A 24,396-nucleotide genomic window follows, 5' to 3' on the forward strand; every position below is an offset into this window, starting at 1 on the left:
CAAAACGCTACATTCACTAGTTAAATAAATTACCCACAGTGAATACTGTAAGGAGGGTGTGTGTGTGTGTGTGTGTGTGTGTGTGTGTGTGTGTGTGTGTCCCGCCGGGCACCGCGCACCCGGTGGGGAGAAGCAGGCTACAATCTTTTCGACGTCTAGCCGGAACTAGACAGGTAAGGCTCAGCTACCAAGCAGAAGTTGGAAGGAGTCCCAGAGGATGAGCGGGATGAAAATGAAGGGTTAAAAAAAGCAAAAGAGGCTGGCAGTGATGACCCTTAGCTGGACAGAGATGCCCCCGGTGCCCACTTGCCACAAGGCTTTGCGGCACAGAATCCGATACGGATCTGATCTCTGGTTCCTCCGATGGATCTCTTCTGTCTTCAAAGTGGCTTGTTCTTTCCCTGTCTAATCACGGGTGTCCCTGAGAGCTGTGGACTTCAACTCCCAGAATTCCCCAGCCAGCATACGCTGGCTGGGGAATTCTGGGAGTTGAATTCCACAAGTCTCCACGTTGCCAAGGTGGGACACCCTTGCTCTAGATCCCAGCAAAGATCCTTCAGGTCAGGAGGCTTCAAACTCGACCCTTTGATGACTTGTGGACTTCAACTCCCAGAATCCCTCAGCCAGCATGCCTGGCTGAGGAATTCTGGGCGTCCAAGTCCACAAGTCATCAAAGGGCCGAGTTTGAAGCCGCCCTGCTTTAGGTCTTCGGGACCAGTTAGGGAGTCAGGCAGAGGAGTTTCGCTAGCACTGATCTGGAGAAAGAGGAGCTGCAAAGGACAAGGGCGATCCATTTCCTCCCCCCCCCCACACACACACACACCCTGACATCCACACACCCTGGATGTGACTGCAGAAAAGGACCTCGGTGGATCAGCTGTTCCTAGAGGGGGGGAATCCTCTTTTAGGTTTAAAAGAAAACACAAAAAAAAAAACCAGGACCGGCTGCACTGAAATAATTATCGTAAAACTCACCCCCTCCAGCCGAGAAATCCGCTAGGGATAAAAGGATGTTTTTAAAGCCAGAAGGGAAATACGGCAGCCTTGCTCGCAGGATGGGAAGACGGCAGAGGCCAATGTCCAAGGTGTGTTGTGAGATGCACATACCTAGGGTCACTTAAGTTCCCTCCAAGCAGCTAGAAGCCCAAACCTCTACTATTGGTTTGCTTCAACCTGGCACTTGCCAAACACACCGGACTGCATTTCCCACAAGGCTGGGACAAAACTCTGGAGAATGTCAGGTTGCACGGGGCCAGGATAAAACCTATACCTGGCTAACCTGAGTACAGACGTAGCTGTTTCCAAGCAGCGCCGATACCATCTACAGTGTGTGTGTCTAGACCGCTAAAGGGATCGGCTGCTCAAACACTTTCGGACTCCTAGGATGTCTTCAGAAAGACAGAAAAGCAAAAGGAAAAAAAAAGAGACCACTGCAGGGTGGCTTTCCCTGCGATGCAAGCTGAAACATTGCTTACTCCAGAAGCCTCAATGCACCTTCTTCTCACATGCCCTATACCAGGGGCGAGCAATTACGGCCATTGGATGACCTGGGGACTTCAACTCCCAGAATTCCTGAGGCAGCCAAGCTGGCTCAGGAATTCTGGGAGTTAAAAGTCCCCAGCTCATCGAGTGGCCATAGTTGCAGAGTCCTGCTCTAAATAAGTCCCACCTCGGATGCCCCCTCCCTTTTCCTCTGGAAAGTCTGTCCCTTAAGTCCAACTCTTGATTACGTCCTTTCTCAAGGGGGGGGGCTGGCCTTGGAGACAGCTGCGCCCCCCCCCCACTCTCTCTCTAGCATTTCCTAGGGGCAGTTCCTTCCTACTCCGCCCTGTACTTTCCCAGCGCGAAGGAGGGATGTGTGGGCAGGGCGATGCCTCCTTGCCGGGATGCCCATCGGCGTGCTGTGTGTGTGTGTGTGTGTGTGTTTGGGTGGAATCTAACTTTAGCTCCCAGACAGGAAAATTTTCCAGAAGTCTTTGATCCCGGAGAAAGCACTGCCAGCTTTGTCTCGGAAAGGAATTCCCTTTCTCCTCTCCCGAGGCTTGTCGCATCCCCCGGAGTGGCTGCCAAACAAGTGCAGATCGCCCTGCATTTTTCCTGAGGTCAGGTTCACCCCGAGCGCGCGTGAATGGAAAGCGGGCTCTGGAACTTTCTTTTTACACACCCCTTTGTGTCAAGGCCTGCGGTGGGAGAGGCTTTTGCACGCGCCAGCTGGGAGAGGACAGCTCTTCCTAGCCTCTACCTGGGATCAAAGACTTAAAGGTGAGAGAGAGACACGCTAATACTGGGGGCTAATGAAATAAAAGTCTGGAAACAATGGAGGCTCTGCTCCTCGGACAGAGCGCCTTCTCCGGGCCTGCAGCTGCTTGCCCTTCACAACCAGGCGTGCTACCGCACAGGCATTACCCCACAATGGCTATCTTGCTCCAAATATGTACTGGCAGGCTTCCCCCAGCTGCCACTGAGGCACGGGCACGCAATCGGAATAACTTAAAATGTGCTACTCTTCCTAGAGCAATCCTGCTGGCAGTCAAGAGGTGCCAGTCACAAGAGCCAAGCAGCTAGGGCAGGAGTCCTCCACCGCGGCAACTTTCAAGACTTGTGGACTTCAACTCCCAGAATTCCCGGCTGGAATTCTGGGAGTTGAAGTCCACAAGTCTTGAAAGTTCCCACGGTGGAGGACCCCTGGGCTAGGGGACCCTCGACGTGCCAGTTGGGGGGGGAAAGAGTCATATAGAAAGCACTTGCAGCTTACTTTGCCGAGATCAAGAGGTAATTCCTGGTTTAATGTCACCACCACACCTCGGAGCAAGACTGAGCTGATGCGCCTAGCTCGGCGGGCTTCAGGAATTCCTGCCTGTGAATCTTCCACCAACTGGAAATGAAACAGCAGTGCCTGGGCATGACCATTCTCCCTCTGGCAATTCTAGCTGGGCTACTCAACCGATTTTCAAATGTCAGAATCCACCCTCAAGCCAACCTCTGGGTAGAACCACCAACACCTCAGCAGCCGGAACATCCCAGGGCTATTCTGTACAAAGACCTCACCCACTTTCGACCACGGGGGTGGACAACTATTGACCCTTTACAACCTGTGGGCTTCAATTCCCAGAATCCTCGAGCCAGCCTAGCTCGAGGAATTCTGGGAGTTGAAGTCCACGAGTTGTAAAACACCCCCGTGTTCTATTATATGACCGCTGGATTCGCACTGGTCGCCAACAAAACCAAAGGAAATGAGCCCCACTGGGGCAGCTTTTTTGACTAGCCAAGCTGCATTCCCAAGTTGTGCAGGACGGCCTGCCAGCTTTTGCAAAAAAATAAAAATGAAAAATAAAAATAAAAAATAAAGAAGAGCTAGCTAGCAGCGGGCCTGGCCAGCTACACGGCTGTTGAGTTGCCCAGGACTGGAAGGCTATTGTCGACTTGTCTAAAATTGGGTTAGGGCCAAGAGGTAGGAAGAGAAAGGAGGAACAGGAACGGCGATAACAAAAATGATGTTGTTAATTCTTGACCAGCTGCAGGAAGAATGGCCCCGCCACACACGTTTCACGGGTCTGTAAAACATACCTGATCCCATTAGTTCATATAAAGGGTTAACTGCGGTCACAAGCTTCCTTTAAGAAACAAAAGCAAGAAAGTCAGGCGGGGATGCCAGGCTAGGGTTTGGAAGGAAAAGAAAGAAGATTGACAGCACAATCGACGTATTTCTCATGATACATACTGGACGGTCATCCACCAACACGTTTCCCATTTTAAAATAGGCTTTTAAGAGCAAAAAGCAATTATCCCTGTAAGTTCTCACTGAAATTTGGTGAATGTCTCCCACGATCCTCATCCATAAACTTGCTATATATATATATATATTTATATTTATATATATTTTTTTAAACGTACATAAAATCACACTGTAAAATTGCATAATTACTAGAAGAGCCTGTTAACTCATTTCCACACGGATGTTCCAAAATACTGGGAAAGCTCCCCAAAAAAAAAAAAAAACCCGGACGAAATTAATCACCCTGCATTCCGAGAAGTACTGCGCTGATTTGGGTTAGTCCGATGCCACTTCTTAGCCTGGGGAGGGGTTGGGGGGGGCTAATGAAAGAGGACAGTTGTCGGGGTCTCTGGGTACTTTGGGGAAGTGCAATTCAAGCCACTTGAAGGGTGCTGCTTCCTGCCAGAAGGGACCAACGGTTGAGGAGGTAGCTCTCTCTCTCTCTCTCTCTCTCTCGTTGGCCTCCCAGGAACCTGACTTGATGTGAAAACAGTCACCAGCTCAGCCACAGTGAAAAAGCTGGGGAGGGGGCGAGGGGGAGGCCAGCGGGGAGAACCCCCTGGACTGATACATTCATGGACATTTGGGGCGCTCTGCTGCTCGTTCTCACCGCGAAGCACCTCTCGGCAAAGCCTGGCATTTTGGCCATGTGGCGCGCACTCTAAGTAAGAGACTGGCTGGCAACACCCCTCCCCTCCTTCCCAGGGGTCCCTGAAGCTATCTAACTGGAGAACCCCCCACCCACCCACCCCCTCTATGCTCCCGATGCAACGAGATCTGCCCAGCGTTTCCAGATGCTACGTAATACTTTGATAACCCGCCAGGAGGGGAGGACAGGAGACTTCCCCATCGTGGAGATCACACACAGCCATGACACAGATGCGGCCTTTTCACAATGTATTGACCGGTAGGTCCCCTCAAGAAAGACCCGCTCAGGCCTTCTCACTACCCTGCATCAAGCTAACTCCCCCGGTTGCCTCTTTTTTGCAGGGGGGAGGGAAGAGGCGCAAGCGGGGAAGAGTCCAAGAAGGCAGCAACTGCTTAGAGGCCGTTGTCTATCGCACATGCAAAAAAGTCCTCTCTCTTTTTAAAAAAAAGTAATCGGATAATTGTGGAATTAGAACGGGGCTGAGGCAGCCGTACGAGGTAACTCTGGTTCACTGGGGCGTGCTCGGTCTCCCCTTTCCTCTCTCTCTCTCTCTGTCACTCTCCCAGGTTAGCTTATATGCTTACTTCTGTATCTGGAATATAAAGAGACGCAGGTTGATGTTCTTGGCGGCCAGCAGTTTGTTACACTCCACAGAGTCTACGATGGGCAGCGGCATGTACTCCGTCTCGTTGTTCTCGTTGGAGAAGACGAAGTGATAGATCACCGGGTTGATTTTCACGTCGTCGTAGGGTCCCTTGAGCAGCAGGAAGGAGCACTCCACGGGGGAGCTGACCTTGCTCTTGAGAATGAGCTGGAAAGAGAGAGTGCGCTTACACGACAGGTTGGGGTTGCGCTCCGAGTCGTTGACCCGGGCCTTCAAGACCCACGTCTGGTTCAGCACCGTAAACCGGGGCGTCTCGTAGTAAAGGCGGGTGATGAAGTCGTCGGTCCGGTAGGGACGGAACTGGACCTCTGCAAGACAGCCAGGAAGGAGGGGCGTCGAGGGGGAGGGGAGGGGGAACAGAAAAAACAAAGAAGGAAAAAGCACAATTAAACGAGAGGAACCGGAAGCCGGAAGAAAGAAAGATGAAGTTACCTGTACCGACTGTGCGTGGCCTTCTCAGACAGGAGACAAGGGTGAGGGTAGCCATTCAGAGCTAGCTAGGGCCAGAAGCAATTTGGCTTGTCGGGGGGGGGGGGAGAAGGAGGGAGGGGGGAGGAGGAGAAAAGCAGATAAAATCAATACATTTTATCAGTGCCAAAACCACAACACAGTTTCATCGTTGCTCAAGAGTGGGGAAGAGAGAGAAGCAACAGGGAAGCTCGGAGATGGCCAATAAAAGCCCGCCCATCTGCAGCCACGGAGCCTCCGCCACGGAAGAACGGCCTCGGCAAGGTGACAAGAGGCCAAACTCCGAGAGCCGGGGGACAGGTGAGGTCCAGCGCAGGACGGCCTGCCTTCTCCCACCCCAAAGGGGGAGCAGCTCTCGTCTGGGGGTCCTCTTGGGTCTTCCGGCCTCGTCCGACTCTTTGCATCAAAGCTGCTGCAGGCCCGGCCTACCCGGGCAGCTTCTCCGCTGCAGCCACCAGCAGCTTGCCGTGCCCCGTGACGTCACACGGCCCCGGCCAGGCCTTCCGGGACAGCGGCCTCTTCCGGGACATCCGTGCAAGACTTCTTGGGGGACCGAGGAGCCGTCGCGGGGAGGCGTCCCCAAGGCAGACGGCTCTCCGGAGCCCTTTCAGACCCCAGAGCGAGAGAGGTGTGCATAAAAACAAAATCAGACAAGCCAGGGAAGGTGGCAGCTTTATTTTATTACTATTCACATATACACAGGTGAGAAGGCACAACAGTCAGGTATCATCAAAATGCAAAGACCAAACTAGATGGCTGAAGATGCAACTTCTAGGGTTTTTTAGAAGGAAACAAAACAAAACAAAACCCAGGCCAGAACAGCCTGGGGTGGGATACGTCAAGACGAAGAACAGTACACCGAATCATTTCGAGACTCCGTTTTGGAGGGCCCCCCCTCCTGCCCCCCCCAATGGTTTAGCCCAGTCCAGTGTCGGTTCTTTTAAAACCCTCAAAAGTCCACCGAGTGTTTTGGGTGATTCGAGCTAATCAAAGATTGTTGGCCCGGTAATTTTTTTTTTTAAAGTCTTTGGTGTCCCAAACCAATGGAGTTCTCTGTGGGCAAGTTTGGCTTCGTCGGTGTTTCCAGAGGACCGTTAGGAGAGCGCGGCAACGAGACCTGGACAAAGGAGGCGATGGGAGTTATTCAAGCCACACAATCAGCACTTTTGTTCTCTCCGTGTTAAAATAGCAGCACCACCTGCCTCTCTGGCCAGAGGCCGTCTCTGTCCTAAGCCTCTCTTCTCTCACAGGCAGAGGGGTTAGGGTGTTTCAGAACACCCGAGGGGGGGGTCGCCAGCCCCCCGCTTCCGACTTTCAACCTGGGCAGGTTGCACCCCACTCTATCCCCACCCGGACCCCCAGCGCTACCCCTCGGGCGCTGCTGGGCTCCGCGGGAGAGCCGTGTCCTCAGGGAGTCCAAATCTGGCAGCGCTTGGAGGTCCTGCTTGCCCCCCCCTCCCTCCCCACACCAGTTCCAGCTCTGGGACCAAAGAGGTTTCAGCAGGCAGACAGCCGGTCACCTTCCTTCACAGACTCCATTTTGTTTCCTTTTAAGCGCTAAGCACCTTTAACTTGGCTAAGAAACACACTCGGGTGTTCTCTGAGGCTCCAGCCTTGCTTGGGTCCGAGAGCAGATTATATCCCGGGAGGCTCTTTCTGTAGAAAACGTGAATATTCATAGGAAAGGAAAGATTTCAGCATCTATTTTCCTCAAGAAACCCCACAGCCATTAACAAGTGCTTTTTCCATGCAATTCTGCAGAGCCTCTTTCGAGATTCACAGGAGGAGGGTCCCACGCTTACCTGGCAAGGCCATTTAGATCCAGCGGGCTAAAGCGACGTGGGTTTCCTTCCCCACCTGGCGAAGGTACATTTCTGACCCTGAGGGCATGCAGAGGTTGGGAACTTTGTGGACTAGGTCATGAAAACCAGAAACATTTTTTTTTCATGCCAGAAAATGACAGGCCACTGCAAACTTTCAGGATGCCTACGACAGCAACCAAGAGGAAGGACACTCACCCGACTGCGCAACATCCAAGCTAGAGAGGCTAAAACAGTTCGTCCCCAAAGAAAGGGCTTTGGCAATAAAGCTCACCGACACGCTATTCAAGCAGCAGAATTCCAAACTAGAGGAAACTCAATATTCAGTCGAGATAGAAACAGAGAAAGGAGAAGAAGCCACGTTGCTTTTAATCGTCTTGTCTTTTTTTTTTTCCGGCCGGCCGTCTCTGACCGCCACATCTTACCTGCTTTTCGCAAAGATCCTTCTTCCGCAGGTCACCAGTGCAGCCCAGTGGCGTAATCGGCAGAAGAACACCTAAGAGCTGCTCAGTTCCGCTCAAGAGGCCTCAATTGTACACACAGAATTTGCAATTCCTTCCCTCCCCCCCCCCCCGCAACTCCCTCCCACACCCTTAGTGTCATCGGTGCAAATCAACCACGGGCCTCCCTTAAAACTTGGATTCTCAGGCCAACCAGAGGGAAATCTCCAGGAATCAACATTTGGGGCAGCAGCCCTGTCTGACCAGCAAAGCCTCACTCTTCTGAACAACAGTTGCTGCATGTTAGGTAAGAGAAATAAGTTAAAATCGGCAGAACTGACCACCAAAACGAAAGGCCGGAAGGAAAAACCAAGTCCTCGCGTGCCGCTCCCGATAATTACCTGTGTAACCGATTTTCTCGAAGCTCAGCAGGCCGAAGATGCTGTTGTACAGCTGCATTTCCCTTTTGTGCGTTTGGTCCATTTCGTCCAGAATCTCCATTAGCTCATTCCCCGTCTTGGTGGGGTGGGTGCACTCCGCTTCGTGGACGGTCAGTTCGTGGTAAGGGCCTTGCCACGGGCACCCGATCCGCTTGTACTTGCACTGCGTCACCCTGCAGGTTGAAAAGGGGTGGGGGGCAGAGCTCCAATGAGCGGGAAGCAAGGGCCGCAGGATGGGAGGATGCAGTGGGCCAGAATGGGACAAGGCAACACAGCCACCAGGCTCCATTGGTTGCCAGAGAGAGAACCTGCTCAAGAACTTACAAGGCCATCTAACCCAGGGCAAACTTGGCCCTGTGAGGACTTGTGGACTTCAACTCCCATGCGTGCCTGGCTGAGGAATTCTGGGAGTTGAAGTCCACAAGTCCTCACAGGGCCACGTTTGAAGAGCCCTGATTTAATCCTACCACGGATAAGAGCCAAACAATCATTTAACCTAAACAGAATGTACCAAAGGAAAAGAGTATTTGTCACTCAGGGGTGAACTGTGGAACAAAAGGGATTTTGATTTCACACACAAAAGCCTCTTAAACCAGGATCCCTACATTCTTACAGGCACCTGTTCTCCTTTCAGTCGGGTGTACGTTATATGAAGCCGATCTCTCCCGTCTGCCCTGAACCCGTGGTCAGTTTCAAGGGACGGCTTCCAGGGTCAAATAAGAGCGCCTTTAAAAAATCTCTTCGTGTGCCACATTTATAAAAAAAGAATAATCCACCAAGCAGCTCCCCAACTTCAACCTTTCTTTTAGAGATCCTTCGTACGGTGTTGCAAGAGGGACAGCACGCTTTTCAAATCCTTTCCTAATGAGATCAAGACTAACAGTTGACACACTCGCCAGCGAAATTAGCAGAAGCTTGCAAGAAACGTTTGATCACCCCAAGGCTGTTCCCTTCGTTTATACAATTAAGTAAGCTTCTACTAGAACAGCAGCCTCCAAACCTGGCAACTTTTAAGACTTGTGGGCTTCAATTCTCAGAATTCTAGCTGAAAATGGCTGGCTGAGGAATTCTGCCAGTTGGAAGTCCACAAGCCTCAAAGTTGCCAAGTTTGGAGAGCCCTGTACAATAAGAGTATAATACGGGAAGATTTTTATTTTCATTATGCTTTATTATCCTCTCTGATTTAACTATCCTGACCTCGTTCTTTATCAAAAACGTCGTGTCAGGCCAACCCACGCTGCAATTCACCTCTACACACCTCCCTTGGCGCAGGTATCCCTTCCACCGGCACTCCAGGATCTACCTATTCCAGGCAACCGAGGCGAGAGGCTTCCTTAAAAGTGTAGAGCTCCACTTTCCCAGAATCCCAAGAGACAGGGTCACCCCCAGGCTGGCTGGGAATCCTGGGAGCTGCATTCCACCATAACAAGAGTGACAAAGCCAGACCTAACGGTTTTGCCTTCAATTTTTTTTTAATTTTTTTTGCACCACAGTAAAAGGCAAGCCGTGCCGTTTACCTGTCCTGGCACTCTTCTTTCTGGTGTCTCTCCAGAAGAGAGCGAGGGAACTGCCTCAGGCAGAACCCGCACTCCGAGGGCAGTTCGCTCACTGCTTTTTCCACCGCGAGGTTTCGGCAGCAAAGGCTCTTGCTGATCTCGCAGCGGCAGTTGGGACAGGTAGCCTGTTCCTCCTTCAGCCGGGCATCCGCCAGCAGGTGAATGAAGCATCCAGCACACATCAAGTGGCCATTTGTACACTGTGGGGGGGAAAAGGAAAGCAGAACTTTAGAGCTCTTCTCCAACAGGCAGCCCGGAAGCACGCTTGCCAGGTAGATCCTTTCCACAGATTCATCTCTAACCCTTCACAGGATCCTCGGGCAGGTGCTGGCATCAATAAAGGAGAATATTTCTAGCTCAGGCTTGAAATGAGGAGGGGTCCCTGATGCTCTCTGAGCTTGGTGGTTTCCTTGCAGATATTTCATTACTGAACTAGGTCAATCATCAGTGCTGGTCACTACCCTGTTTCCCTGGAAATAAGACCTAGCTGGGAAATAGGCCCTAGCACAGGGGTAGGCAACCTCGGCTCTTTTATGACTCGTGGACTTCAACTCCCAGAATTCCTGAGCCACAGTTCCCCGTGCTGGCTCAGGATTTCTGGGAGTTGAAGTCTACGAGTCATAAAAGAGCCAAGGTTGCCTACCCCTGCCCTAGCATGATTATCTAGGATGCTCCTAATATAAGCCCTACCCCCAAATTAAGACCCAGTTAAGACCATCAGCCAGTATCGTACTTCCCTGAAAACAAGGCAAACCAGAAAACAACCCCTAATGCATCTTTGGGAGCAACAATTAATGTAAGACCCAGTCCTAATTTTGGGGGAAATACGGTAACACTGATGACGTTACCTAGTTTGGGAAATGAAGTAAGCCACCGTGCTCAGACAGCACCAGTGCTGGCATTTTAAAGCTGTATTTGTTTGATAATGGCCTTATTACAGTAACAAAAAGAAAGATGGTGCCTCTTCCAGTGAGAAATAGCACGAACAGAGAAATAATTCATAATTCTGCCCACCTCTGCATAGGCATCCACAGATCGCAGTCAGCACTCTTGCTTTAAACCCAGACCCCATGTAAACTCCGAGAGGCAAAAGCAGGCACCAGAGCAGCATTAGACCAGCTCTAAAGGGCTCTGCTCAGCCTCGCCAGGAGCTTAGGAATGTGGAGAGATTGTTTTACAGGTCGTGCACAAGACAGATGACGATGGAACGTTATTTTGAAGTGCTCATCCTATGAAAAGAGAGCATTTTCAAGCTAGGGGAAATCTGCGGTCAAGGAAAGGCATCCAATCTTTTGGGTTATGGTGACTCAACAGGTGGAATGCAATTAAAATCCTGGAATGTGGACCCAGCAATTAATTACCCAGGGAATTCTCAACAATCCACCTTCAAAGACTTATCTATAATCTTTTGAATCAAGCCCGACTTCCTCCCCCAAGTAGTATTCTGGTGGACAATACGGAAGTAGTTTACTAATGTGATCTTCGGCAGGGTTTCTCCAACTTCCCCCTCTAGCCTGTAGCTCTGCTGGTCTTCGATTTAAGTATCAGCCAAGGCTGCTCCTGTTCAGATTTTCAAGAGCAGCCTAAATTTCTTGTATCCTGCTGTTTTAAGTAAATACAAAGTCACAAGCATTTGGGGGAGGGGAGAACCTTCCAACTTTACATATTACACTGATAAGAACTGAGCTGCCTGTAGCTGGGCAGAAAAAAATGTCCACGGGCATATGGATGGAGTTGACCCCCATCAACACTGCATGTACGGATTTTCCAAAAGCTTTGACCTATCACTTTAAGAATTGTTAACTGGTTAAAAAGATATCCAAAAAGCAAGCTACTTAGAGCAATAGTCTTCCTATAATGATGTATGGACAGGAAGGCCTGGAGGAACGTTGTCCATAGGGTCGCGATGGGTCGGACACAACTTCGCAGCTAACAACAACGATGTATGAGTGTGAGAATTGGACAATAAGAATGGCTGATCAAAGAAGAACTGACGCCTTTGAACTGGGGTGCTGGTGTGTTATTGTGTATAAGCCGGAGTACCTTAGGGAACACCTGCTGCCGGCGTCAACTTCCCTTCGCCCTGTGCGTTCCCACAGAGAGGGCCTCCTCAGGGTGCCACCGGTCAGAGAATGTAGACTGGTGGCCCCCAGGGGGAGGTCTTTCTCTGTGGGCGCTCCAGAGCTATGGAACCAGTTACCGGTTGAGCTCCGGACGGCGCCGGATCTTCGCTCCTTTCGCCGCGATCTGAAAACATACCTGTTCGAACAAGCCGGCCTGGCCTGAGAGTGGGATTGCTGGGGTTTTTATTATCATTTTATTGGGGGTTTTATTAATGTATTTATTATTTTTTATGGGCATGTATTTAATAACTTTTTAACTTTTGTAACTTTATGTTTTATTCTTGCCCTGTACACCGCCCTGAGTCCTTCGGGAGAAGGGCGGTATAGAAATATTAATAAACTAAACTAAACTAAACTAAACTATATAGTATACCATGGACAGAACAACCATCAGAGAGGTGTTAAATTGTATAAAACTAGACCCACGGTTGGAAACTAAAATCATCTGATTTACTTTGGCCATGTCATGTGTGCAAAGTCACTGGAGGAATCATTGATGCTAGGAATGGAAGTGGAACAAGAAGGGGCAAGCAAAGAACGGGCTGCCTTGATACCATCACAGCTGATACAAAGATAAACATGCAACAACTGAAAGATGTGCTTGAAGGCAGCGCGGAGACCACTTGCCTGTAAAATCCCCAAGAGTTGGACACAGCTAACTAAAGCTAACTAACTGGTTAAAAACAGGAACTTGTCCATGGCATTCCCTCCAATAAGGCAGCCTCAGCAGCCCCTCTTGGGAAGTGTGAAAGCCACTCTTCTGAGCAACCTTAAAAGCGTATTGGACAAATGACAGCTGAAGGAGCAGCTTTGGCTAGCCAGGTGTGGGCTTCCAAACAGACACGAGAGATCTTACATCTCCCTCTTCTTCTTCTTGCAAACATAAAGAAGTATCTGTCTGGCCACTGGGGGAAACAAAATGGCAGACTCCAATGGGCCCTGGCCTGATCTAGCCAGGTCATTCTTCAGTTCCTTATCTTCTAAGGCAGGGATCTTCCAGAGGTCCTCAGCCAGGCGGAATTCTGGGAGTCCACAAGGCATAAAAGGGCCAAGTTGGAAGACCCCTGTTCTAAGGCCACTCTACCGACAAAAGCCTTCCGGCTGGACAGGAAGCTAACTAAATACAGCTGCAGCCTAGCCTGAAAAAGGTTGCCTTGCTTTCCTCCCAGGTGTCAATCAAGAGTAGCCAGGAATTCTGGGTACTGTAGTCTTCACGTATCTAAAAGGGCAGCGTGTCGGGAAGGGGCTAACCCTAATGCAGAAATCTCTCCCCCAGGCACAGAACGGCCTGTGTGATCAATTCACACACACAACTAGACACCCCTCACCCTTCCTTTGCTGCTGTTGTGCTGCATCAAGAATGCGTGTGCGCCTCGTGTGCTTCCAGATGAGAAACAGCAACCAGAAGGTCCAAATTCCTGTGGAACCGCCATGTTTAAGAAACCAAGGCAGGCCTGTGGCCTTGAAAGGGCTGTGACCCATGGGATCTAGCAGACATGCCCGGCCCTTTGAAAGCCCTCCTGAGAGGGGGAGAGAGGGGGGGGGCTCAATCTGAGAAACAAGAGGCCGGCTTCCCAGGTTTATACTAACTCCAAATCGCACACAGAGGTTCACACCCTTGTAGAGAAAAGGAGAACAATTATATTCAGGGATAAAGCCAGGGAGTGCCCTTTGGCTGCTGCAGCACTAGCAGTTAAAATCTTCTGACACAAACAGAACAGAACAGAACAGAACAGTGGAGTTGGAAGAGACTTTTCACAGGCCTTCTAATCCAAGACCCTGCTGAAGCAGGAAACTCTGCCTGTGCCATTTCAAGCACGGGGTTATCCAATTTCTTCTTAACAACCTCCCACCATTTATTGCCTTCAAACCTGGCAACTCTGAAGACTTGTGGACTTCAACCCCCAGAATTCCTCAGTTCACAAGTCTTACAAGTTGCCATGTTTGAAGACCCCTGCTTTAAGCTTTTAGCCACCAACTCAGGGGTCTTCAAACTTGGCCCTTTTATGACTTGTGGACTTCAACCCCCAGAATTCCTCAGCCAGGCACGCTGGCCGTAAAAGGGCCACATCTGAAGACCCCTGAGTTAGTGGCTAAAAGCTTAAAGCAGGGGCCTTCAAACTTGGCCCTTTTATGACTTGTGGACTTCAACCCCTAGAATTCCTCAGCCAGGCATGTCTTAAAAGTTGCCAAATTTGAAGACCCCTGCACTAACTGGATAGCAGAAGAGCAAAGTTGGAAGGGACCTTGGGAGTCTTGTAGCCCGGCCCCCTGCTCAAGCAGGAAACCCTACTGAACAAAGGAGGCAACGCAGGGGCAGTTCTGTCCCTTTGTGCAATTCCGGGTAGCTTTGTAGGAATTCCAGACTGTAAAGAAGGCAAGCATTTTTTGGGGGGGGGGGAGGGGGGGAGAGAACCAGAGTTAGTCACGAGAGGAAGAGAACGGCCTGCCTCACAGCATCGGTTTCCAGCTCAGAGCTGCGTGTTGAAGGGTTGCAAGCGATTCCGGGCATGTCACCCCATCACACCATGGAAGACTAAAATAAAGGCAGGTAGGAACACTACATTGACTTGGGGTTTTTCTCCCCCTATCATGGTCCTCCGCTCACTTTCCTTACAGTGACGTTTCAAGGCTCTTCCAACAGTATAATCCAGGGGGAGGCAACCTCGGCTCTTTCATGACTCGTGGACCTCAACTCCCAGAAGGGCAAGCAGGACCTATGCTGGCTCGGGAATTCTGGGAGTTGAGGTCCACGAGTCATAAAAGAGCCAAGGTGGCCTACCCCCGCTATAGTCTGAGGTGTACATTTTTGCTGAAAGGTGAGTATAGACCAGGGCTGGGCAACAGTGGCCCTTTTACGACCTGTGAACCTCCACTCCCGGCATTCCTCAGCCAGGCATGCGTGGCTGACTCAGGAATTCTGGGAGCTGAAGTCCACAGGGACCACCATTGCCCATCCCAATAAAGACTATACTAGTACTGTAAATTTCCCCTACCCAGGTTCACAACTAAATAGCGATGGTATGGCTAGATGGCCAGTCTAGAGAAAAAGAGGACTAGGGGGGCATGATAGCATAATTCCAATATTTGAGGGGCTGCTCACAAAGAAGGGGGGGTCAACCTATTCTGCAGAGCGCCTGAAGGCAGGAAAAGAAGCAACGGATGGAAAGTCATCAAGGAGAGAAGCAACCTAGAACTAAGGAGAAACTTCCTGACAGTTAGAACAATCAACCAATGGGATGCCTTGCCTTCAGAGGTTGTGGGTGCTCCATCACTGGAGCTTTTTGGGAAGAGACTGGATAGCCACTTGTCCAAAAGGTCCCTTCCAGCTCTATTCTGATTGATCTTGCTGAATGGATTACAAGGTGTGCTTATTGTATGTGTGCTGAGAGTTTGGAAAAAGTCCAGAGAAGAGCAACTAAGATGATCAAAGGCCTGGAGGCTAAAACATACGAAGAACGGCTGCGGGACTTGGGTTTGGCCGGTCTAAAGAAAAGAAGGACCAGGGGGGACACGATAGCAGGTGTTCCAGTATTTGAGGGGCTGCCACAAGGCACAGGAAGGGGGTCACGTTATTCCCCAAAGCACCAGAGGGCAGGACAAGAAAGAACGGTTTGAAACTGACCAGAGAGAGAAGCAACCTGGAATTGAGGAGAAACTTCCTAACAGGGAGGACAACTAACCAGTGGAACAGAAGTTGCCTTCAGAAATCGTGGGTGCTCCATCACTGGAGGTCTTTAAGAAGAGACTGGACAATCACCTGTCTGAGATGGTGTAGGTTCTCCTGCTTTGAGCAGGGGGCTGGACTAGCTCTATTCTATTTGGCTTCCCAAAATCCTGGCTTTTCTAAAGTCTCCCCCAAGTTAAAGTCAACTGCAGCTGATGACTTCCACGCATGTTTCTTGGTGGTGTCCTGGAAGAGATTTGCCCCTCCAGAAAGATTTTCATCTTCCGACTCTAACATCTTGATCACCCATCTCATTTTCCACCTGTGCTACGAGGGCATTTACGATTCCAAACTCTTGGGAAAGGACGGCCTTTCCTGAACGTTCAGCGCATTCAAGACTGCTGGCCAGACTGCCATTCATCTCTTTAGATTACAGGTAGTCCTCGACTTACAACAGTTCATTTAGCGACCATTACAATGGCACTGATAAAAGGGACAAACGACTATTTTTCACACTTAGGACCGTTGCAGCAACTGTACTTATGATGGTCGCTGTGTCCCGGGGGGGTGTGTCGTGTTATCCCCTTTTATCACCTTCTGACAAACAAACTCAATGGAGATGCCAAATTCACTTAGCGACCATGTTACTAACTTAACAACTGCTGTGATTCACTTAACAGCCAAGGCAAGAAAGGTTGTAAAAAGGGGCAAAACTCACTTAACAAATGTCTCACTTAGCAACATAAATTGTGGGCTAACTTCTGGTTGTAAATCAAGGATTGTCTGTACCGCACTGGTGCTTCTTTTAAATCATGGTTGCATAATAAATATATAATTCTTTTCATTGTAGGTAAGAATTAAAAAAAATAATTGACTGCAACTCCAAGGAAACCCAGACACTTGTCTCCCTCTGGGCAGGGGTCTTCAGACTTGGCCCTTTTATGACTTGCAGACTTCAACTCCCAAAATTCCTCAGTCCACAAGTCATAAAAGGGCCAGGTTTGAAGACCCCTGCTCTAGATCTTCCACTGAAACTCTCCCAAATTCTACAATCAAAGCAGCTGCTGTTTCAAATGCCTCATCTTTACTCTGATAGTTGCCAGCTCAGCAAGAGAACTCCCTCTACTCAATTATCACCCTGCTTTCCTTTGCAACTTTCAAACAACCCAAGACACAAGCGACACCTGGTCATTATCACCAACAGATGTTGAAACTCCCTGGGGAAAAAAAAGTAGATAAAATTCCTTGTGACAGATTTTCAAACCTCAAAAGCATTGCTCAGTATAATCACTGCCAGCTTCTTGTGGTATAAAATATCCGTTCACCCAGCTAACACTTCAGGGGAGTTTATCCAATTAATGAAATAGTTGCTAAAAGAAAGGCTGGCTCTACAAGCACGTGAAGGCAGGACAAGAAACAATGGACAGAAACGTACCAGGGAGAGAAGCAACCTAGAACTAAGGACAAATTCCCTGACAGAACAATTAACCAGTGGAACAGAAGTTGCCTCCAGAGGTTGTGGGTGTTCCAACACTGGAGGTTTTTAAGGAGGCGGCTAGACAACCATTTCTCTGAAATGGCATTGGGTTTTCTGCCTTGGGGAGGGGGTTGAAGACCCTCAAGGTCCCTTCCAACTCTTGTTATTCTGTTACACATCCAGACTCAACAAATTAACTGGTTGTCACTACTTAGAGAGGGTTATTAGGAGCTAGAACATAGCTGTACTTGAGATCAGCCATTTTCCAGAATCAACTTGTTTCAACAAAGTTGCATATCATGTTTTCTAGATCCCTGAAATTTCAGATGAAGAATGATTAATTCCTAAAACTAGACTTAATAATAATAATGAAGTTGGAAGGGATCTTGGAGGTCATCTAGTCCAACCCCCTGCTCGGGCACGAAACCCTATACCATTTCAGACAAATGGCTGTCCAGTCTCTTCTTAGAAACCTCCAGTGTTGGAGCATTCACAGCTTCTGGAGGCAGGTAGTTCCACTGGTTAATTGTTCTAACCGTTAGGAAGTTTCTCATTAGTTCTAGATTGCTTCTCTCCTTGATTGGTTTCCATGGTTTCCCTCGGTTGCTTCTTGTCCGGCCTTCAGGCGCTAAGGAGAATAGCTTGACTCCCTCTTCTTTGGGGCAGCCCCTGAGATATTGGATATTTTATCAAGCCCTAGTATTTTAATACTACACAGAGAGAGGAAGAGATCAGGTTTCTGCTATTTTCCCCAGGATGTTTTCAGAAATAAGGAAATATCGCAAGTTAAGAAGGACCCAGACAGACTTATGGTGTGGTCTTTTCCGCCTGGATACAGAATAGAGTCTCTTTTCCACGTTTATTTAACAATTATTTCCAAAGTGGCAGCCATATTTCTTAATAATGAGAAAAACGCACTGTGCCTTTTTTGTAGCTTTGAGAAAAATTATAGCCACAGAAAAAGCAGAAGTCACCTTATATCCTGTTGTGCTATAGGTCCATCTTCTTTAGAATTATCTACATGTGACCAACATCCTGGTCGTACTGATCCTATTTCTTGAGTAGCAAAAACAACAAGTAGAACAATGGCTCAATTTAAACCAGCCCTTCTGTTCAACTTCGTATTCCTAAAGCACTAATGAGAATATTACGCTCACTTCTTCAGTTCTACAGATTTTAAACCAAGATCAACTGATTTTATTAAAATTCTGAAAAATCACTTCCGGGTGCCAATGAGGAAAAAAAGCAAGTACCGTACTTTAAATAATTAGAGCAATTATTTATTTATTGGGCAAATAAGAGGCTCCAGTCTGCGAGTCCAAGCAGCGTACAATTCCCCAGTGCATTTGAGATTAAAAACCAGTTAAGAAACAGCAATTGGAAATACTCCTGTGGAATCAGAAGTCTTGAATAACAACATTAACAATAACTCACGGCTTGGTGGAATAAGGAGATTTTCACCAGCTTCCTAAAAGCCAGAAAGGAAGGGGTGAATTATGTATGAGGGGGTGTGCTTTTGCAGGAGGACAGTGGCTGGAAAGGCATGTTTGCAGGACCGCTGGAGGTAACAGTCTCCGAGGGGAGGGACCCTGCGAAATATCCTGGTCTGCATCATCAATTCCATCTCTATAAGCAGGCAATGCCTCCTCCAGGGCTGTCTGCAATAGCAGACTAACTGCTTTCTCCATAGTCAAAAGGGAAGGTTAGAGACAATTGCCCAGAACAACTCAGTTAAGCAATGGCCTCTTGAGGGAAAAAAAGGGCCCCACTTTCTAAGAAGGGGGTTCATACGCCTTCTAAAGCAGGGGCTCCTCAAACTTGGCCACTTTAAGACTTGTGGACTTCAACTCCCAGAATTCTGGGAGTTGAAGTCCACAAGTCTTAAAGTGGCCAGGTTTGAGGAGCCCTGTTCTAAAGGACATATCTGCATTGCTTGGATCCATATTCTCTCTCTCTCTCTCTCTCTCACACACACACACACACACACACACACACACACACACACACACACACACACACGGCCTTCGGGGAAGAGCAAAAATGCAGACTGAAGCCGATGTGCACAGGATCCTGTCCGCTGTCTGCCGCCCGTTCTGAAAACTCTCCGTGCACCCCCTGTAAACCATAAGAGTTCCATGAAGTGCCTACGGCAGCTCAATCGAATGGGCCCTTCCTCCCTGTGGAGCTTTTTGGCACCAGAGAACTCTACAACAGGGGCCTCCAAACTTGACCACTGTTAAGACTTGTGGACCGGGGAATTCTGGGAGCTGAAGTCCTCGAGTCTTGAAGTGGCCAAGTTCGGAGACTCCTGCCGTTAACTAGTCATCATCGGAGCACGACAAGACGTTAAAATCTCTAAAGCCTCAGATCACGAGGAAACAAAGACGGGTGTATGATGGATGTCCTAGGGCAGATCCAGAGTTGCATGAGTTCTTAGGCAAGCCAAGGTTCTGTAGAACAATCAGCCTCAGAAACTCCACCCCGGATCATGTTGAGGAGCTCAGACACAGAAAGTGTCCTGTAGCAAGGGGAGTACACAGGACCAGCATTGCCATCTGGTCCCTGGCGTTCAACTTCACCATTATCACACCTCATCTAGCTGTCTTAATGCCAGCAGGATGCCGTATTACAGCTACCAGCTAGTTTGAGTTTTCAGCTGATGGGAGAGGCAGCTTATGAGAGGTAAGTTCCCCACTCCGGGCCAAGCCAGGTCTGTTCCTCCCATTCACAATCATCATATAATAGAACAGAGCTGGAAGGGACCTTGGAGGTCTTCTAGTCCAGCCCCCTGCTCAAGCAGGAGAACCTATACCACCTCAGACAGGTGACTGTCTAGCCTCTTCTTAAAAATCTCCAGTGATGGGAGTACCCACAATTTCTGGAGGCAACTTCTGTTCCACTGGTTGATTGTCCTCAGTGTCAGGAAGTTTCTCCTCAATTCCAGGTTGCTTCTCTCTTTGGTCAGTTTCCAACCATTGTTTCTTGTCCTTCCCTCTGGTGCTTTGGAGAACAACGTGACCCCCTCTTCTTTGTGGCAGCCACCCAGATACTGGAATACTGCTATCCTGTCTCCCCTATTTCTTCTTTTCTTTAGACTAGCCAGACCCGAGTCCCGTAGCCGTTCTTCGTATGTTTTACTCTCCAGTCTCCTTTGATCATCTTAGTTGCTCTTCTCTGAAGCAAAGGGGGGCAAAGCAGTCCAGGGCTCTCCAAGGACCTGCTCACCTGTTCTGTGGGTTGAAAACTGGCCGCCAGTAGTAGGAAAATAGCCACATCTCCTTCCCCAGAAAACAAGCCTGCCCCTGCCTCCAGCCATCTCTCCCCCTATAGTGGAGGCATACAATGTTTTTCCAAAATAGCTCAAAAATTTTTTAATTAACAGAATAATTGGAATCTCCAGGGGGAAAAAAACACCATACAAGTACAAGCCTCAATGCCACAAATATATCACATCTCTATACTGGTCACACTATCTGGTTTTGTTAGTCTCCTCCTATCTAGGCAAGGAAACGGGCAAGCAGGAACTGTTGTCTGGCAGTCCAATTCCAGTTGACGTCTATGGGGACGTAAGTGGAATTAGCAGAGGTAGAAGCATGCACATCCATGAAGCTTTGATACAGACCTGTTAAGCCAATCACTTTAGAGCAGGGGTCTCCAAACAGGGCAACGTTAAGACCTGTGGACTTCAACTCCCAGAATTCCCCAGCCAGCATGCGCTGGCTGGGGAATTCTGAGAGTTGAAGTCCACAAGTCTTAACGCTGCCCTGTTTGGAGACCCCTGCTTTAGAATTCTGCTACTACATGGGGTCTTAGACAAGAGGGCACCCATCACCAAATTCCAAGTGCAGAGGTTTTATTACTACAAATAATTTCATTAGCCCAGCGTTTAATTATCTGTATACTCCTCCATCCTTTTATGACGATGGCACAATCCTATGCGACAGACAGAAAATACCATGGAGATTAAGATACACGCAACAAGTGCCACACAACCACGGTCACGACCTTCACAATGAGAGATTTAACCGACACAGACTGTATGCCATTATTACAGGGTCGTGCAACGTGGTTGAGAATTCAGTCCCCTTACATACCAATTAAATGTAAACAAACATTTAAAGCTGGAACAGAGGAGGAAGAGAAAACAGATGGCCATTCTTCCCTCTCCCAGGAAAGGAATCATTAAAACATAACCGGACAAAAGTCCGTGTAACGGTTGGCTTGGCTGCCTTGCCCAAAGAGCCTTTTTTTTGCTTCTTTGACCTAAAATGATCACAGGAGCTGGAAAGAGAAATACAATTCTTTATTGGCCAAGTGTGGTTGGACACTCAAGGAATTAGTGCACCACTCAAGCAAAAAAAAAAAAAAAAAGACTGCCCAAAAGAAAAATCTAGAAGAAGGGGATGCAGCTCGACAGACCACACTATGCTACCTTGCAGAACTCTTTCATGCCAGAACAGAGAGAAAACCGACTTATCCACCTGAGGCCACCATCTTGATTCATCCAATAGCCTGGGAAATCTAAAACACGGGGTTTTTTCTAGACAGGAGATTTACTATTAATTCTAAAAATGCTTGTTTGCCCATCAGTCGTGGATTTTCAATGTTAAAAAGATCTCTATACTTCTTTTGTGACCTCTCTTCATTTCACACTAGAAAGCAACTTTTAACTTCTCCCTGTTCCATTTTTTTAACGATCGTACTTACTTCAGCACCAAGCTCCAAAGTCTTAACATTTACATTTTGTTAAAGAAATAAATTGGAGTGGGAGGAAAAGGTTCAAACTCTTCTGTGTTCCAGTCCAGTTTTATCTGAACACCCACTGATAGTTGTTAAAAAATTAATAGCAAAGTATTATTAACAGCACCTTGCTGGGGAGAGAAGCATATCTGTGCAACAAATGTATGCCAACAAGTAGTTTTTGTGAACCCAATCAATGTACTGGCTACATAGGTTCCTCTTTTATTTCCTGTACCTCCATCCTTCAGTCTCCAACACTTTCCTGTAATACCTAAGGTGCCTGGTTACAATATACATCTTTATGCAGGAACATTAATATACAAAACGCTCTCATGGACAACTATAAATCTAAAAAGGAAAAAGCAGAAAAGATAATGTACCAATGACTGCTAAGAACATTAAATGCACCAGGTGGTCTAAAAGTCTGCTATCCAATTATAAAGAATGGTTTTGAACCCAATTTTTATGACAAAGCAATAAATAACATGTCTAAATCCCACGACAAAAGATCAGCTCGTGCAGTAGCTTATTCTCATTTATTATAGAAAGCCTTCTTCCTGGAATTTTAAATTTCAAATATCAACAGGAGGGGGGGGGGAACCCTCAGTACCATCTCTTTCCCCAGAGCACTGTATCTCAAAATAAGGCTCAATCGAAAAACTTTACAGGGCTGTGTTACAAAAAGTAACTCTGCAGACTAGAAGACCCAACAGGGAGATATTATGATAAGAAAAGCCACACCTGATGAGTAGATGAAAGGGGAAGGCTAGCAGGAGATGGGAGGGACCAGGGACAACCTAGAAAATTTGTTTTCTACGTTTATGCAGGTAGGACAGTGTATTATATACACCGCACCTGTAAAAAACACAAGTGAGTTCGTCTTGAATAGGAAGCCTTTAACACATCTCCATCCTAATCTCCCAGCAACCCCGGCCTCATCTTCCTTGCTTTCCTGTTCAAACAGCCAGCACACCACACCATTCGTTACTTACCTTTATCGCACAGGTGATACTGCAAACGCCCCCTTTCTTTTCCCCCCCCCCCCACAAAAGGCATCCCTAGCCTCCTCTTCCTTGCTTTCCGTTCAAAAAGCCAGCACGCCACACCATTACTTACCTTCATCATGCAGGTTCCTGCAACCCCACCCCCACCCCAAGGAAAAGGTAAGAGGAAGATTCGTGGGTGCCGTGGCGCTATTATTTCTTTTAAACAGCCATCTAGGGGGGCCCTTCGGAGAGGAGCAACCTTACAGGGTGCAATTCCCTGGAGCCGGGGGGTCTCCAAACCTGGCCCCTTTTAAGATGGGTGGACTGCAACTCCGCTGGCCGGGGAATTCTGGGCATTGCAGTCCACCCATCTTAAAAGGGGCCAGGTTTGGAGACCCCAGCTGTAGTCTAGAGCAGCGTTTCCCAACCTTAGGAACTTGAAGATGCGTGGACGTCAACTCCCAGAATTCCCCAGCCAGCATAGCTGGCTGGGGAATTCTGGGAGTTGACGTCCACGCATCTTCAAGTTCCTAAGGTTGGGAAACGCTGGTCTAGAGCAAAGCACCTTTTCCAGGTATCCCTTCAGGCTCCTAAATTCAGGTGGGGCTACAGAGCCCCCTCCCAACAGGCTTACCTGCCCACCACTCCCACCTCCAGCCAGGAGGGTGGGTGGCTGAGGGTCGCCCCTCTGGAGAAAGGCCCTTTCAGCCCTGGGTTGGCTTTTTTTGGGGGGGAGTGAGGAGCTCGGGCCCCTCCTTCCCTCGGGGGCTGAGTCGCCCCCCCTCCAAATCTGCACCCCACCCAAGGAGGGGAGGGGAGGGCCGCACCTGGTAGACGGAGGCCTTGGGCAGGTCGAGGCACACCGTGCAGCACAGCACCGAGTAGAGCCGCTCCTCCAGCTTTACTCCGCCGCCGCCGCCGCTGCCGCCGCCGCCGCCCTCGGCCCCGCCGGGCAGCTTCAGCCGCTTCTTGGGCGGCGCGTCGGAGTCTCGGTCGCCGCCGGGCTCCGGCTGGCCCTGCCGGCCGCCGCCCCCCGCGCCCGCCCCGCCGACCCCGAGGGGGGCCCCTGCCTCCTCAGGGCCCGGGCCCGCCGCGGCCACCGCGTCCCCCAGCGCCAACGGCCCCGCGGCCGCCACGCCGGCCGCCGCGGCCGCCACCCCGCTGCCGGGCTCCCGCTCGTCCGGCCCCGACATGCTCTGGCTCGGACGCAGCTTCAGCCGGCGGTGCTCGGCCCCGGTCCGGCCGCCTCAGACGCCGCCATCTTGGTTTGGCTCCTTCCCCAGGCAGGCAGGCAGGCAGGCGGCGGGCGGGCCTCGTCGCGCCACGCCCCCCGCTCGGCGCGCTCGGCCAATCCCCGCCGGCCGCTCTCGCCGCCCACGCCCGACGCCCGTCAATGGCCCGACGCGCAAGCAACGCGCGAGGCGGCGAGACAAACGGCCGCCTCCTCCAATCGCTAGGCGCAGGCCGAGACGGACAGGGCGCGCGGCTGCTCGCAATTGACGCTTTTAAGGCTCGCCAATCGGCGCGCTCCGCGGGCGGGGACCGGTGCAGAAGGCGGGGCCGCCGGAAGGAACTCCGCCCCCCAAGGACG

The 24,396-nt window shown here is 49.6% G+C and overlaps 1 protein-coding gene and 1 long non-coding RNA gene across 2 annotated transcripts; both read right to left on the bottom strand.

The window, feature by feature from the left end:
• Positions 1–12: 12 nt before the first annotated feature.
• On the bottom strand, positions 13–4,474 carry LOC310638622. The gene is made up of 2 exons (XR_014492140.1): positions 633–4,474; positions 13–468 (listed from the first exon to the last, which is right to left on the bottom strand). It is a non-coding gene; the product is annotated as an uncharacterized lncRNA (long non-coding RNA).
• Positions 4,475–4,539: 65 nt separating this feature from the next.
• ZFTRAF1 (zinc finger TRAF-type containing 1) lies at positions 4,540–24,093 on the bottom strand. Its single transcript, XM_083358964.1, has 4 exons — positions 23,633–24,093; positions 9,774–10,012; positions 8,218–8,429; positions 4,540–5,396 (listed from the first exon to the last, which is right to left on the bottom strand). Exons 1-4 carry the CDS (start codon positions 23,996–23,998, stop codon positions 5,005–5,007), a joined length of 1,209 nt encoding a protein of 402 aa, XP_083215090.1. The 5' UTR covers positions 23,999–24,093; the 3' UTR covers positions 4,540–5,004.
• Between the last annotated feature and the right edge of the window lie 303 nt (positions 24,094–24,396).

Source organism: Vipera ursinii, assembly GCF_947247035.1.
Source record: "Vipera ursinii genome assembly, chromosome: 3".
Taxonomy (NCBI): Eukaryota; Metazoa; Chordata; class Lepidosauria; order Squamata; family Viperidae; genus Vipera; species Vipera ursinii.

Bases quoted from the DNA above. Each gene is read 5' to 3' on its own strand.
- ZFTRAF1 (XM_083358964.1), bottom strand. From the start codon at position 23,998: ATGTCGGGGCCGGACGAGCGGGAGCCCGGCAGCGGGGTGGCGGCCGCG. The intron at 10,013-23,632 runs GTGCGGCCCTCC...TCCCCCCCACAG, and splicing joins CCAAGGCCTCCGTCTACCAG to TGTACAAATGGCCACTTGAT. The intron at 5,397-8,217 runs GTAATTATCGGG...GCTGTCTTGCAG, and splicing joins CGAGAAAATCGGTTACACAG to AGGTCCAGTTCCGTCCCTAC.